The sequence below is a fragment of the Schistocerca serialis genome, chromosome 4 (genome assembly GCF_023864345.2).
Source record: "Schistocerca serialis cubense isolate TAMUIC-IGC-003099 chromosome 4, iqSchSeri2.2, whole genome shotgun sequence".
NCBI lineage: Eukaryota > Metazoa > Arthropoda > Insecta > Orthoptera > Acrididae > Schistocerca > Schistocerca serialis.
Window position 1 is genome coordinate 727,208,374 of NC_064641.1, and position 15,212 is coordinate 727,223,585.

The 15,212-nt window shown below is 45.7% G+C and overlaps 1 protein-coding gene across 1 annotated transcript in view; it reads left to right on the top strand.

The window, feature by feature from the left end:
• The window catches only part of LOC126473245 (U3 small nucleolar RNA-associated protein 4 homolog), a 75,931-nt gene that overhangs the window by 14,920 nt on the left and 45,799 nt on the right, over nt 1-15,212 (top strand). The window contains exons 6-7 of the mRNA XM_050100164.1: nt 165-283; nt 432-581. Of these exons, the coding sequence (XP_049956121.1) occupies nt 165-283; nt 432-581 (269 nt within the window). The remainder of the gene's footprint in view (nt 1-164; nt 284-431; nt 582-15,212) is intronic.

Sequence of the window (15,212 nt, forward strand, 5' to 3'; positions counted from 1 at the left end):
CAGGTGGCAGGTCTCTTGTGTTGTAAATGTTCTGAGATGCTTACCAGTAATGTTCACATGATTCATTAATTTTAATCATGTAGAACCATGGGGAATGGGTAGAGATAATATCTGTAACACTATGAAATTATGTGAATATTACATCTGTGGCTTCTTCATTTCAGGGGTCAGGTGTGCTTTTGGGATGGCAACATGGGTGTTTTGTCGGAAAGTCATGAGAGCCACATGGCAGACATTTTTTGTTTGTGTCTTTCTAGAGATCAAACAAACATTTATTGTGCTGGTTAGTGCAAAAATTAAATAATTACTTCTGTAAATGGGATCTGTCTTGTACTTTTGCATTAATTATAAGAATCTTTAGTGTACTGAATGGTGCATGTCAAATTGTGTATCAGTTTTTATTGTGTATTACATATCTAATTTTCATACAGGGATGGATCCAATCATTGCCAATTACGTTAATGTAAAAATCAAGGGCCAGGGCCGAAAAAGTCGCTGGGTAAAATCAGTACAACGTCGTATTCATGACCACGACGTCAGAGCATTAGCTCTGGATGAGAATGGTCACCTATTCTCAGGAGGTAAGATTTTTTGTGAAAGTGAGGTTAAGCTTTTAATGGACATATGTTGAATAATAACTTAAGCTCTTGACTCTCTCAGCTGCTTTTTTGTTACCCTACTTTTTTCTCTGTGCCCCCTTGTCACACCTTAGCTCCACCTCCTTCTTTCTCATACTCGAAGAAAGGAATATCATTGGGATGGTCCCTTTCAAAAGAGCAGGGCCATTTTCTTTCCCTGCCTTTGTGTCCCATTTGTAATCGCCTTGTTATTGACAGGACATTAATAGGGTGGGAGACAAGAATGGGGAGGAGATGATAGGACAGGGGGTGGAGGATGTGGGAACAGTAGTTCACCACAGGTTGACACTGGGACATTTTGAGAGCAGAGAATGTGTTCCAAGGAGAAAAGTTGGTAGTGGACGGGAGAATCCAGATGGTCTGGGTTGTGAAACAGCCACTGAAATCAAGCATGTTACGTTCAGCTGCATGTTTTGCCGCAAGGAGTCCTACTTTGCTCTCGGCCACAGTTTAGCAGTGGCTGTTCATGCCACAGGGTGGCTGACATTGCTCTTGGCAACACTTTGGCAGTGGGTGTTCATCCCCATGGACAGCTGGTAGTCATACCAATATAAAGAGCTGTACAGTGATTGCAGCAGAGCCAGTAAATAACATTGCTGCTTCCACAGGTGGCCCGGCCCCTGATAAACCTATGACAGGACTGAGATAAGAAGTGCTGGGCAAGTGGATTGGGCAGGTCTTGCACATGGGTCTTCAACAGGGATATGATCCATATGGTGAGACCGAGCGAGGTGGCGCAGTGGTTAGACACTGGACTCGCATTCAGGAGGACGACGGTTCAATCCCGCGTCCGGCCATCCTGATTTAGGTTTTCCGTGATTTCCCTAAATCACTCCAGGCAAATGCCGGGATGGTTCCTCTGAAAGGGCACGGCTGACTTCCTTCCCCATCCTTCCCTAATCCGATGAGACCGATGACCACGCTGTCTGGTCTCCTTCCCCAAACGAACCAACCATATGGTGAGGGGTTGGGATTGGGAGTGGCATACGGATGGATTGGGATGTTGCAGAGGTTGGATGGGTACCAGAGCATCACTTTATGAAGAGTACAAAGGGGGTGGGATGTCCCTCATTTCAGGGTGTGATGGTAGGTAATCAAAGCCCTGGCAAAGGATATGGTTCAGTGGTTCCAGTCCAGGGTGATACTGGGTGATGAAGGGGGCACTCCTTTGTGGCTGGTTCTTGTGGTTGGTGGGAGGATTGGAGCTGTGAGGAGAAATGACATGGGAGATCTATTTGTGGAGTAGGTCTGTGAAGGCCTTGGTGAGACTCTTGGCGTACTGAGTAAGGGAGTTCTTGTCTCCGCAGATATGCCGTCCCTGGGGGCCAGGCGGTATGGGTGGAATTTTTTGGTCTGAAAGGGATGACAGCTGTCGAAATGTAGGTGCTGTTGGTGTTTGGTGGGTTTAATGTGGACAGAGGTGCGGATGGAGCCACCATAGAGGAGAAGGTCTACATCTAGGGAGGTGACACACTGGATTCAGGAGGACCAGGTGAAGCAGATGGGAGCGAAGGTGTTGAGGTTTTGAAGAAATGAAGATAGCGTGTCTTGGCCCTGAGTCTAGATCGTGAATATACCATCAATGAACCTGAACCAGACTAGGGGTTTGGCGTTTGGGATGTTAGGAGGGTCACCTGTAGATGGCCCATAAGCAGGATGGCATAGGAAGGTGCCCTGTGAGTGCCAATGTCTGTGCCGTGGATTGTTAGTATACCCTCCCATCAAAGGAGAAGTAGTTCTAGGCCATGTTAAAGCTATGTTAAGCAAGGTGTATGACGAATGAGGTGGTGAGTTTGGAGTGTGAAAGATGCTGGGAAAGATAGTGTTCAATAGTGCTAAGACTGTGTGCATGAGGGACATTGGTGTTTAGGGAGGTGGTGTTAATAGTGATGAATAAGGATCCAGGAGGTAAAGGGATGGTGATTGTTGTGGTTGGCAGGAGAGCCAACACCGTGTTACTAGAGGAAGCCGAAAGACACGCGTTTTAGCTCACGCAGGCTGGCGTGAGGTCTGGAACAGGACAAGGAAATTAGAATTTAGAAAAAACGGACGTAGCTGATGGAATACTTAACTTTAATCCATTAATGGTGAACATCGCTCTTGACGGTACATTATTCACAGTATCAACAGTAACTGGTAATGGCGCCTTGCTAGGTCGTAGCAAATGACGTAGCTGAAGGCTATGCTAACTATCGTCTCGGCAAATGAGAGCGTATTTTGTCAGTGAACCATTGCTGGCAAAGTTGGTTGTACAACTGGGGCGAGTGCTAGGAAGTCCCTCTAGACCTGCCGTGTGGCGGCGCTCGGTCTGCAATCACTGATAGTGGCGACACGCGGGTCCGACGTATACTGACGGACCGTGGCCGATTTAAAGGCTACCACCTAGCAAGTGTGGTGTCTGGCGGTGACACCACATTCCTCCCCCGCAAATTGGCATACGGTTGTGGCATAAGGCTTCCGCTGGCCGTGGGGAGGACCCCATGTTCACATATGCGACGAGGTGGGGAGCCTAACAACAGGCGAGGGTGTGCCACCCGCACGCTGCCATTCGGACCGCGGGGAGCTAGGAAACGCCTGAAAACCTGCTCCAGGGTGCACGCCAACATGCGGTGTATGCGCCCGTAGAGAGACAGGAGGGGCCGAAGGGTCGACCTCCATCGGGCCGGGGCACTCGACGGGCGAAGACGACATACGGTCCGGAGCAGGCAAGAGTTCCATGTCGGAGGACAACTGGTCACGGGAAGCGATCTGCGGCGCGTGACCCAAGGAGGCGCCCGGCAGTTGCAGCGATGCGTCCACTGCGGGTGTCGCCGGCGGGAGAACAGGCGGCAGTGGCGGCGCGTCGCCATGGGGCAAAATGGAAGGCAGCGTCGGTAACACCTGGGGCCGAGGCGAGCCAGTAGATGGGTCCCCAGGGCGCTGACCGGACGGCACCGTCGCTGAAAGCAGATGGGGAGCGGCAGATCCCGTGCGACGACAGAGGCGCAGCTAATTGAGATGCTGACGCACCTCACCAGAGGCCCCCAAAACCAGATACATAGCGTGGCCGAGGCAGCGAAGAATGCGCCCTTCAAGCCAACGCCGTGAACCTCGATAGTGGCAGTAGTAGACAACGTTGCCTGGGGCAAAAGCAGGTGTCTGCCACTGCACAGGAACCTGATGCGGCGGATGTAGCAAAGACATCAAGGTTCGATGAGGGCGACCGTGGAGCAACTCAGCCAGCGAGCGACCATCTCGGGGCTGAGAGCGATACGAGGACAAAAAGAGCAATAACGCGTCCTCCCGAGAATGCGACTCTTTCAATTTCAACATCTGTGACTTGAAAGTCCTGACCAATCGTTCAGTGGCACCGTTTGACTGTGGCGAAAATGGCATGGACATCAGATGTTGAATACCATTGGCCTTGCAGAATGACTGAAATTCTGCGGACATGAATTGTGGGCCATTGTCGGAAACAATTGTCTGTGGAAGACCTTCAATAGCAGATAACGCTTGGATGGTGGCAGATGACATCGTGGAAGACATCCGGACAACAAAAGGAAAATTACTGAATGAATCTACCACAACCAACCATTGAGCATTCCAGAATGGACCAGCAAAATCGATGTGTAAGCGTTGCCAAGGGGAAGTGGCTTTTATCCATGCAAAAAATTTCCGCGGTAGTGCTGATTGTTGTTCGGCACACACCATGCAAGAAGAGCACATATTCGTAATCGCGGCATCGATTCCGAACCAAGTACAGTGCTGACGAGCAAGTTGTTTCGTTCCCACTATACCCCAGTGTCCTTGGTGGAGAAGCTGTGAGACAGAGGACTGTAACGAACGTGGGACCACGACCCTGGACTGATCATTATCAGAATGCAACAGCAAAACACCACATTGTACAAAAAGTCTCTCCTGGTGAGCAAAAAATCGGCGAACCAACGGATCCCCAATCCGTGACTTTGACAAGGGCCATTGCGTAGCAACAAAACGCAGAACAGTAGCAAGGACAGGGTCGGCAGCTGTGGCTGTAGCTACACGACGAAAATCAATCGGAAACGATTCGACCACGTCATCGATTTCCGAATCAATGTACATGCAAGCAAGTTCGGAGGAATCGAATGCTCTATCCTCAGCAACAGGCAAACGGGACACAACGCATCAGCGTTTCCGTGCTTAGCAGTGGACCGATACAAGATATCGTAGCGGTACTGCGAGAGGAAAATAGACCAGCGAATGAATTTCTGCACTGTACTTGGAGGTACAGGCTTGGTCGGATGAAAAAGCGATGTCAAAGGTTTGTGGTCTGTGATGACGGTAAAGTGACGACCATACAAGAAATCATGAAACTTTGTAACACCAAATATGAGCGCCAATGCTTCTTTCTCGATCTGTGAATAAGTTCTTTGCACAGACAAGAGCAATTTGGACGCAAAGGCTACAGAGTGATCGTGCGATCCATCTTTATGCGCAAGCACAGCACCGATCCGGAAATCTGATGCATCCACCATCAACAAAAGGGGCTTCTGGCTATCGAATGGCGTAAGGCAAGTATTGGAAAGCAACGCCGATTTCAACTGGCAAAAGGCGCGTTCGCATTCCGTCGTCCAGACGAACGGAACACCCTTACGGCGTAAGCGATGAAGCGGAGCTGAAGTGGAAGAGGCATGTGGAACATATTGGTGATAATAGTTAATTTTTCCCAGCACACTCTGTAGCTGCTTCAAATTCTGCGGCAAAAGCAAGTCTTGTATGGCACGGAGGTGCTCGGGACTGGGATGTATGCCTTGGGCATTGAGTACATGTCCCAGGTAGGGCAAGTCATGAGCAAAAAACACACATTTGTCCTTCCGCAAGCGAAGACCATTCTGTCGCAAGACCTGAAATAATGTTCTGAGATTGGCTAAATGTTCATCTTCCGTCTTTCTGGAGATCAAAATATCGTCCAGATAGTTTGCTGCAGTAGGGACCGATGCACAAACAGTTTGTAGATATTGCTGAAACAATGCAGGGGCGGATGCACACCCGAATGGCAGTCGTTTGAATCGATACAAACCAAGATGCGTGTTAACCACCAAAACGCGCTGGGATTCTTTGTCCACCGGTATTTGCAAGTACGCATCTGCTAGGTCCAATTTCGAAAAATATTTACCCGGGCGCAGTTTGTCAAAAAGATCTTCCGGGCGGGGTAAAGGAAAAGTTGCAATCACTAGTTGTGGATTCACTGTTGCCTTGAAGTCCACACAAAGTCTCAATTTTCCCGAAGGTTTTGGCAAAATTACTAAGGGTGATGCCCAGATAGAAGCCTGCACATGTTCAATTGCACCGTGTGATTCCAAATCGTGTAATTTTTTTGCGACCTCATCACGCAATGCGTGGGGAACATTGCGCGCTCTGAAAAATTTCGGTTGCGCATTTACTTACAGTTCCAAATGTGCTTTATAGTTCTTAGCGCAACCGAGGCCTGGTGCAAAAATGTCTGCAAATTCTTCACATAGACAAGAAACACTGTCGGAAGGTACAGTCTGGTTCACTGATAGGACCTGATTTACTATAGACAAGTTACACAACTGAAATAAATCGAAACCAAACAAGTTCACTGCAGAAGAAGAACGAAGGATGTAAAATGACACAAGTTTTGTTTGCCCCGTGTATTTTGCAAGAAGGCTGCACTGTCCTAACACAGGGATCTCTTGACCTGAATAGCTAGTTAACTTAACATTTGCGGCACGCAACAGAGGTGTGCCCAGCAGTTTGTAAGTGCCTTGATTGATCAGTGAAACTGCAGCCCTAGTATCGAGCTGGAATGGTATCACTTTGCCGTTAATGTCCAAGTCCACAATAAGTTTATCGCTCTGCAAATCCAATGTGCTTTGCACGCGTGGGTTCGAATCCCATCCTCGTCGCCAATGTTGAGGTTGGCAGGAGAGCCAACATCGTGTTACTAGAGGAAGCCGAAAGGCACGCGTTTTAGCTCACGCAGGCTGGCGTGAGGTCTGGAACAGGACAAGGAAATTAGAATTTAGAAAAAACGGACGTAACTGGTGGAATACTTAACTTTAATCCATTAATGGTGAACGTCGCTCTTGACGGTAGATTATTCACAGTATCAATAGTAACTGGTAATGGCACCTTGCTAGGTCATAGCAAATGACGTAGCTGAAGGCTATGCTAACTATCATCTCGGCAAATGAGAGCGTATTTTGTCAGTGAACCATTGCTAGCAAAGTCGGTTGTACAACTGGGGCGAGTGGTAGGAAGTCTCTCTAGACCTGCCGTGTGGCGGCGCTCGGTCTGCAATCACTGATAGTGGCGACACGCGGATCCGACGTATACTAATGGACCGCGGCCGATTTAAAGGCTACCACCTAGCAAGTGTGGTGTCTGGCGGTGACACCACAGTGATAGTGGAGAGTCAGTGAAGAAAGTGGGTGGTATCTTTGATGTGGGAGGCTGGATTACGGGCAATTGGTTGGAGGTGTTGGTCAATGAGGGCCGAAATTCTTTCTGTAGGGGTACAACAGCAAGCCACAATGGGGCATCCAGGCTTGGGTTTGTGATTCTGGGGAGCATGTAGTTGGTGGGTGTGCTGAGTGTCATAGGGGTCAGGAGGGAAATGGATTTGGGGGAAAGGTTCTAACAAGGGCCTAAGGCTTTAAGCTGGGATTGGAGGTTGTGTCAGGCTTCCGGGAAGGGATCACTCTGCCAGAGTTTACAGGTGGAGGAGTGAGACAATTGCTGGAGGCCTTCTGCCAGGTAGTCACTGTGATTCATAACAACAATGGTGCAACATTTGTCTGTAGATAGGATGATTAGGTCAGGATTTGTTTCGAGCAGCCATGTTATTTCCATCTCTACTGCAGTCTTTGCACAGCTTTTTATGCGTTGATATTACTACCAACCAGCTGTCCACCAGGATGAATGGCCACTGCTAGATTGTGGGCAAAATAAAGTAGACCACCTTGTGGCACAATGTGCAGCCGAATATAACATGCTCGATTTCAATGGCTGCTTCACTACCCAAGCCATCTGGATCCTCTCCTCCACTGCCATGTTTTCTGAACTGCGCAGATGGCAGTTATTCTTAAAACATTCTCTCCGCTCCATAGTTATCCCAGCACCAACGTACAGTAACATACTGTCCCTACACCCAACAGTTTCCACCCCCTCTGTCCTATAATCTCCTCACTATTCTCGTCTCCCACCCTGTTTGTTTGCTGCCCTCTGCAAAATTACCCGCCCATGTATCCCTGCACCTCACCTTTTTCATTCCTTTCTTTTTCCCTCTCCCTGTCCCACAAACTGCTGATGCTACACCTGTTGGCATTCTAGTCCCTGCACACTCCGCTAGTCAGCATCCCTCTCTCCACCCACCCATACATCACTATCCTGTCCCCTTCCTCACCCGCTCCAGACTGCAGCTTCCATCCCACGTGACAGTTGCATTCTGGCCTGAGCTGCTGGAGTTGGCAGTCGTGTGTGCAAGGTGTGCTTGCTGTGAGTATGAATGGCACGTTTGTCCTCTGCTGATGAAGACTGTGGATGAAAGCTCTGTGTAAATGTCTTTTAATTGTGATGTGCATGGAAGCTTATAGAGCAGAAGTCACTGACTGATTTCCTGAATTGTATACCAAGTTCTCCTGGGATCATGTACTGTGGAGTCAAAATTGCGAAACGTTTCAGGAGGAAAAGAAGGCACAGGGGATTAGTCACCAAGTATGTGTCACATGTTGAGGAAAAAAAATTACACAAGTCAATGCAGCCACCAATTGCTTCAATAGTTTGGATGCCAATTACCAAAGGCAGCATGTCTTTTCAGATGCAGATCAGCATCATTAAGTACAAATGCTTGCTCAAGCACATGTTGCAAGTAAACAATTATGCCATTGCCAGTAACAAGCAAATAAGATGAATAGTGTACTAAGTGCACATGAAAGCGAGCTCCACAACAACAAAAGATTGTTAGAAAGCCTAGTAAGCATCACAGTGGAATTAAAATAAACAGAAGTGGAAGAGAATGAACTCTCAGACCATTTCACATTTGTTTTAACTGATGAGTCTGCAGATGACCTGTTCTCAAAGTAATGAACTATGAAGCCAAACAATGGAAAGTCTGTGATGGAAATGTGGGAATGTGTGTGTTTGATTTTGTCTCTCTCTGCTGAATAACTTAGTCCAGTAGCTGACAATATCTAGCAGTCCCTTTTTCATTGTGTCTCTGTGCCACTTGGTATCTCCTCTGGATTGGAATATGAAGTCTGCCAGGTGAAACCAGTCAGTCCCTCATCTAAACCCTCAATTGCCATGTGTCTACAGTTTTGGCACCAAGTTAAAGATCGTCATAGGAAAACCACACCTACAAAGTGACTCTCGTACTGTAGTGCAGTGTGAATAGGTTCAGGAGACACATGTACCCAGCCGGGGTGGCCAAGCGGTTCTAGGCACTACAGTGTGGAACCGCGCTACCGCTACGGTCGCAGGTTCGAATCCTGCCTCGGGCATGGATGTGTGTGATGTCCTTAGGTTAGTTAGGTTTAAGTAGTTCTAAGTTCTAGGGGACTGATGATCTCAGAAGCTAAGTCCCATGGTGCTCAGAGCCATTTGAACCAAGACACATGTAGGTGCTCAAACTATTAGCACAGGGAAGGCCTTTCTTTGTATTTATCTTGACGTGACTCATCTTGAAGTTACTGATAACCCTGTACTAAGAAGATACAGCCACTACCGTAAGGATACCCTTACAGGGGAAGGTCTAATGGCCGGTGTGCCAATATTTGTTTGTGGCAAATGCCACTCCTTGCATCTCCTCCTCAACATTAACTTGCAAGCAGGTGCTGCTGTAGTGCATCTGACATACAGCATGTCACTTACTCCCATATACTTGCCCACTAATGAAGATACAAGCCTAGTTCTAGTCTATTAAGGGACCTTACTGCACAGTTTACTGTCCGTTGCTCTTCTGTGGGGAAACTTCAATGCATCTAATGTGTTGTTGGGATCTACCAAGTACTGTCATTGAGGATGAGCTGTCGAGGGTGCTGTGTCATCTGAACAAGACAAAGCCAGGGCAAAAACACCACAGGCACAAAGATACGAGCTGGTGCCAGTGCCATAGTGGTTCACCACTTGTGCGAGTTCCATCACCGCCAAGGGTGACGCCGAGGAGGAAGATATCGACTTCGCCTCGGACAGTTGTGGCCAAGTGTAATCTGCCAATGACCAGACGACAACGGACAGAAGTCTACTTGGAAGATAGAAGAGCAGCTCTTGCCCACTTGGTTATAGATCATTGTCCAGGGCTGACATACACAGGGAATGTTGTTCAGTGAACTGTTAGAAGTAAACAGACAGTAGTTGCAAATTGCATTTGCTATGTACTATGAAGTTAACCTATGATTATTTGTGCTTAGCCATTGAGGGCCTTTTTTGTGTTATATTACAATCAGTGTTGCAGACTTAATTATTCGACTAGTCACAAAGATAAGTAAACCTTTTAATTAATTTGTATGACTTTGTTACTAATTTGTTGGTGCGTTGTAGAACCTTTGTTCTCTTGTCCTGTTACCTGACCCTGGGACATAGCTGTGTAATGATGGCAGGCAGAAATTGTCTTAGCTGTGAACTGCAACAGAAGCCCTTTCACGAACTGATAGACTCGACCTGCCGTAACAACAGTGGGTAACTAAGCCTCCACAGTAGTAGCAGTGAGGTCTTTCCAAAACAGGTCCTCATGTCTCTTGAAATATTATACCTCTTGAAGAAGGGGCTGAGTGTCCACTTCAGTACTGCCGTGGATCATTCTCTGCCACTGATCTTTTTGTATGCTGTCCTAACGTCACCAACACTGCTCAGTGAGAAGTGGTCAATGATTTGCACTCGAATGACAGCTTCATCATCAGGATGCATTTTGAAGACCAAGCAGTGCTCAAGTACTGCACCGCAGTCAGGATCAGTGAGTGGCTCTGCTGATAAACTGCTGAGACTCTTGCTTCCTTTTGGATGCTAAAAACCAAATTCCACTGTTGTAAAGGAGATTAAGATGAAATTTTGACTACATCCCTTAACTCTCTAAACCATTCCACTTGCTCTAAACAAGTATGGGAACTAATTAAATGGGTTTCTGGAAAGCACAAGTAAGCCACCTGCAGCGGCTATACTGAAGGAAGAGCATCTCCGAACAACACCCTGAAAATGGCACAGCATTTTGCCAATACAACTGCTGTTGTCACACTGTATCTGGCATCCTGTCACACCCTGTAATCATGGAAAGTGATGGATTGGACTTAATGTCCAAGAAAAGTTGATTTCTGTAACAGCACGCTGGAGCTGAATTTGTTATGGTCTTGAGCTTGTGATACTGCACTGTAGACTACTGAATCAAGTAGAGTACTGGGTTAACCTGAATAAAAATAAAAGGAAATCCTTCTAGAATTTTTCAATAAAATGTGGAAGACAGCATACATTCTCAGTTTGTTAAGGGAAGCAGTTTTGGTCATCTCGTAAAACAAGGGAAGGACCACATATACCCAAATGATTACTGAAACATTGCCTTAACGAGTTCTTTATGGAAAACCTTGGAACTTATGGCAAACTCATTGTGGCCTGAGTGTTGGCGACCAGGAAGCTTCTTAACAAGTCTTGGTTTGAGTTCAGGAAACATCCCTGCACACTCTCCACCATTGACTACCTGTCTGACAGCTATGCAACAGGCTTTTGTACTGAGATAGCATTTACAAGAATCAGCAATTATCAATGGCACGAGAATGCAAAAGGCAATGGAAACCACTGCATTAAAGACACAGAATATGTATCCTCAGGACATGTGACTTGTAGTTGAAAAAAGTATTATGATCATCTCTCCATTGGCAAAAGCTTAAGGATTAGTCTCCCATTCAGATCTCGAAGTGGGGCCTGCCAAGGAGGAGGTGACCATGTTTTGAAAAAGTGACATAACCAACACTGGGATAACATTCTGCGAGTCAGAGCATGAAATGTCAGAAGTTTAAATGTAGTAGGAAAACTAGAAAACATGGAAATGGAAATGCAGAGGCTCTCTAGATGTGGGGTTAGTGAAGTGAAATGGAAAGAAGATAAGGATTTCTGATCAGACAAATGTAGAGTAATATCAACAGCAGCAGAAAATGGTGTAACGGTGGTAGATTTTTTATGAATAGGAATGTAGGGCAAAGAGTGGGCTACTGTAAACAGTTTGATAGGGTCGTTCTCATCAGATTCAACAGCAGACCATTGCTGACAGGGATAGATCAGGTATATATACCAACATCGCAAGTAGCAGATGAAGAGATACAGAAAATATATGAGAATGTTGAACAGATAATTCATGAAAATCTAATAATCATAGGGGATTGAAACACGATTGTAGGAAAAGGAATAGTAGAAGGGTTACAGGAGAATATGGGCTTGGCAGTAGGAATGAGAGAGGAGAAAGACTGAGTTCTGCAAGAAATTTCAGTTAGTAATAGTGAATACTATGCTCAAGAATCTTCTCAGTTCAAGAATCACAAGAGGAGGAGGTATACTTGGAAAAGAGGGGGAAAATGATAAGGTTCCAGTTGGATTACATCATTGTCAGACAGGGATTCCAAAATCAGGTATTGGATTGTAAGATGTACCCAGGCGCACATATAGACATAGTTCATGATTTGGTAATCATGAAGAGCAGACTGAAGTTCAAGAGAATCTTCTGAAGGAATCAATGTGGAAGGAAGGGGTAAAAGGAAATGCTGAGAATGACGAGATGCATTTGAAGTTCGCTAATGATGTGGACACTGCAATAAGGAACACCAGAGTAAGCAACTCAATTGAAGTGGAGTGAACATATCTAGAAAGCGTAATCAAAGATTTTGGACAGACAAACATAGGTACAAGGAAGGTAACCGCAAATAAACCTTGGGTAAGAGACTGATTGTCAGTTGAGCGATTAAAGAAGAAAGTAAAAAAATGTTCAGGGAAAGACAGGAATGCAGCATTATAAATGCTTTAGGAATGAAATAAATAGCAAATGCAGTGCAGTCAAGGTGAAATGGCTGCAGGAAAAATGTGAAGAAATCGAAAAGGAAATGACTGTCAGGAGGGGTGATTCAGCTTATAGAAAAGTCAAAATAATTTTTGGTGAAATTAAATGCAGAGGTGGTGGCATTAAGAATGCAATGGGAATTGCACTGTTAAACAAAGAAGAGAAAGCAGACAGGTGGTCAGAGTGCATTGAAGGGCTGATGGCATGTTAGAAGAAGAAATTGGGGTCAGACATAAGGGATTCAGCATTAGAGTCAGAATTTAAAAGAGCTTTGCAAGACTTCAGATCAAATAAGGCAGAAAGTATAGATAACATTCCATCGGAATTTCTAAAATCACAGAGGGAAGTGGCAACCAAACGACTATTCAAGTTGATGTGTAGAATCTATGAGACTGGTGATGCACACCATCAGAATTCCAGAAAAAATATCATCCACAAAATTCTGAAGATAGGAAGGACAGATCAGTACTAAAACTATTGCACAATTAGCTTAACAGATCATGCATCCAAGTTGCTGACAATAATAATATACAGAAGGCTGGAAAAGAAAACTGAGGATCAGTTAGATGATGATCAGTTTTGCTTTAGAAAAGGTAAAGGCACCAGAGAGGCAGTTGAAGTAGATGAAGTTCAGGAATTCTGCTTGGAAGCAAGATTACATATGATGAACAAAGCAGGGAGGACATAAAAAGCAGACTAGCATAGGCAAAGAGAGTATTCCTGGCCCAGAGAAGTCTACTGGTATCGACCCTTGGCCTTAATTTGAGGAAGAAATTTCTGATAATGAGCATTTGGAGGAGCACAGCATTGTGTGGTAGTGGATCATGGACAATGGGAAAACTGGAACAGAAGAGAATCAAAATATTTGAGATGTGATGCTACAGAGGAATGTTAAAAATCAGATGGATGGATAAGATAAAGGACTGAGGAGGTTCTGCGCAGAATGTGCGAAGGAAGGAACACCTGGAAAACGCTGAGAAGAAGAAAGGATAGGATGATAGGTCATAAGTTAAGGCATCAGGGAGTAACCTCTATGGTGCTAGATGAAACAGTAGAGGGTGAAAACTGCATCGGAAGACAGAGATTTGAATACATCCAACAAGTAAAAGTGAAGAGGTTGGCACAAGAGAGGAATTTGTGAAGAGTCATATCCAACCACTCAGAAGACTGATGATCCTGAAAGAAAAAAAGAAGCATTTTATGGGCACATTTTTCAACAGAAAAATCATATGATACTGTATGGAGGCACAGTATTCTTCAACAGCTTTATCAATGGGGCTTCCATGGATGTGCCTTTGCTCATGATTTCTCAGATACCGAGCTGGCGAAGTTTATCTGACATGTTTTAGCAAGAGAATCGAGTCCCCCTCAAGCCATTATTTTAAATGTAATTATGTTTTCAATTGCCATTAGTAGTATAAGGTTCAAAATAAGGAGCTCACTGCATTGTTCCTTAGTCTGTGGATGAAGGATACAATTTGATGTTGTATTGATTTGATTTAATTGTGTGGGTCATATTTGATTCAAAGCTGTTGTGGGTAATACAGATAAGACATCTGAGGTCAAGTTCCCCCAAGGCATTGAAGTGTCTTAGGCACAGGTCTTAGGGAGCCAACAAAGTATGTCTGCTCCTCTTTTATAATGCTTTCATATGATCCTTGCTAGGTTATGGATACATGGTATGTGAATCACCAATACCTATGTACTGCAAGGCTGTTGTGTACTGTGGAGAGGTTATTCTGGTGACAGGTGCTTTCAGGGCTATTCTTATATGTAGCTTCTGTGCTGAAGTTGAGGAATTGCGACTTTACCATCTAGTAGCAGTTCCTCATGGTGTGTGAGATGTACAGCTTCTCCACTGTTGTAGAATCACTGGTACATGAAAGCGTAACTTGCCCTTCAAGGGAAGCAATTTGACTAATTGTTAATGAAGATTGGAACCATTTTGGATCTGTGCAAAGCATGACCTAGTGACACTTAGTTTGAGACAAATATCAGCTCTAACTGGGGATAGAACCAACTGTCAACTTGGTGGCTAAAGAGGTCCAGAATAATTTTAGATTTAGTGAAAGTAGATCTCACAGATCTCTCTCTCTCTCTCTCTCTCTCTCTCTCTCTCTCTCTCTCTCACACACACACACACACACACACACACACACACACACACACCGACTGCAGCCTCTGGCAGCTGAAGCCACACTGCAACCAGCAATGCATGATGGGAGTGGCAACTGGGTGGGGGTAAGAAGAAGGCTGGTGCAGGGAAAGGGAGGGATAGCTGTGTTGGGGTGGGGGACAGTGAAGTGCTGCTGGGGAACGTGCAGGAATGAAGTGGAGAGAGGGTAGGGCAGCTAGGTACAGTCAGGAGGTTAGACGGAGGACAGGAGAGAGGTGGGGGAGATTGCAGAAAAGAAGAGACGTAAAAAGACTTTGTGCATTGATGGAATGGGGACTGTGTTAGTGCTGGGATGGGAACAGGGAAGGGGCTGAATGGGTGAGAAAAATGCTAACGAAAGTTGAGAACAGGAGGGTTACGAGAACATAGGATATATTGC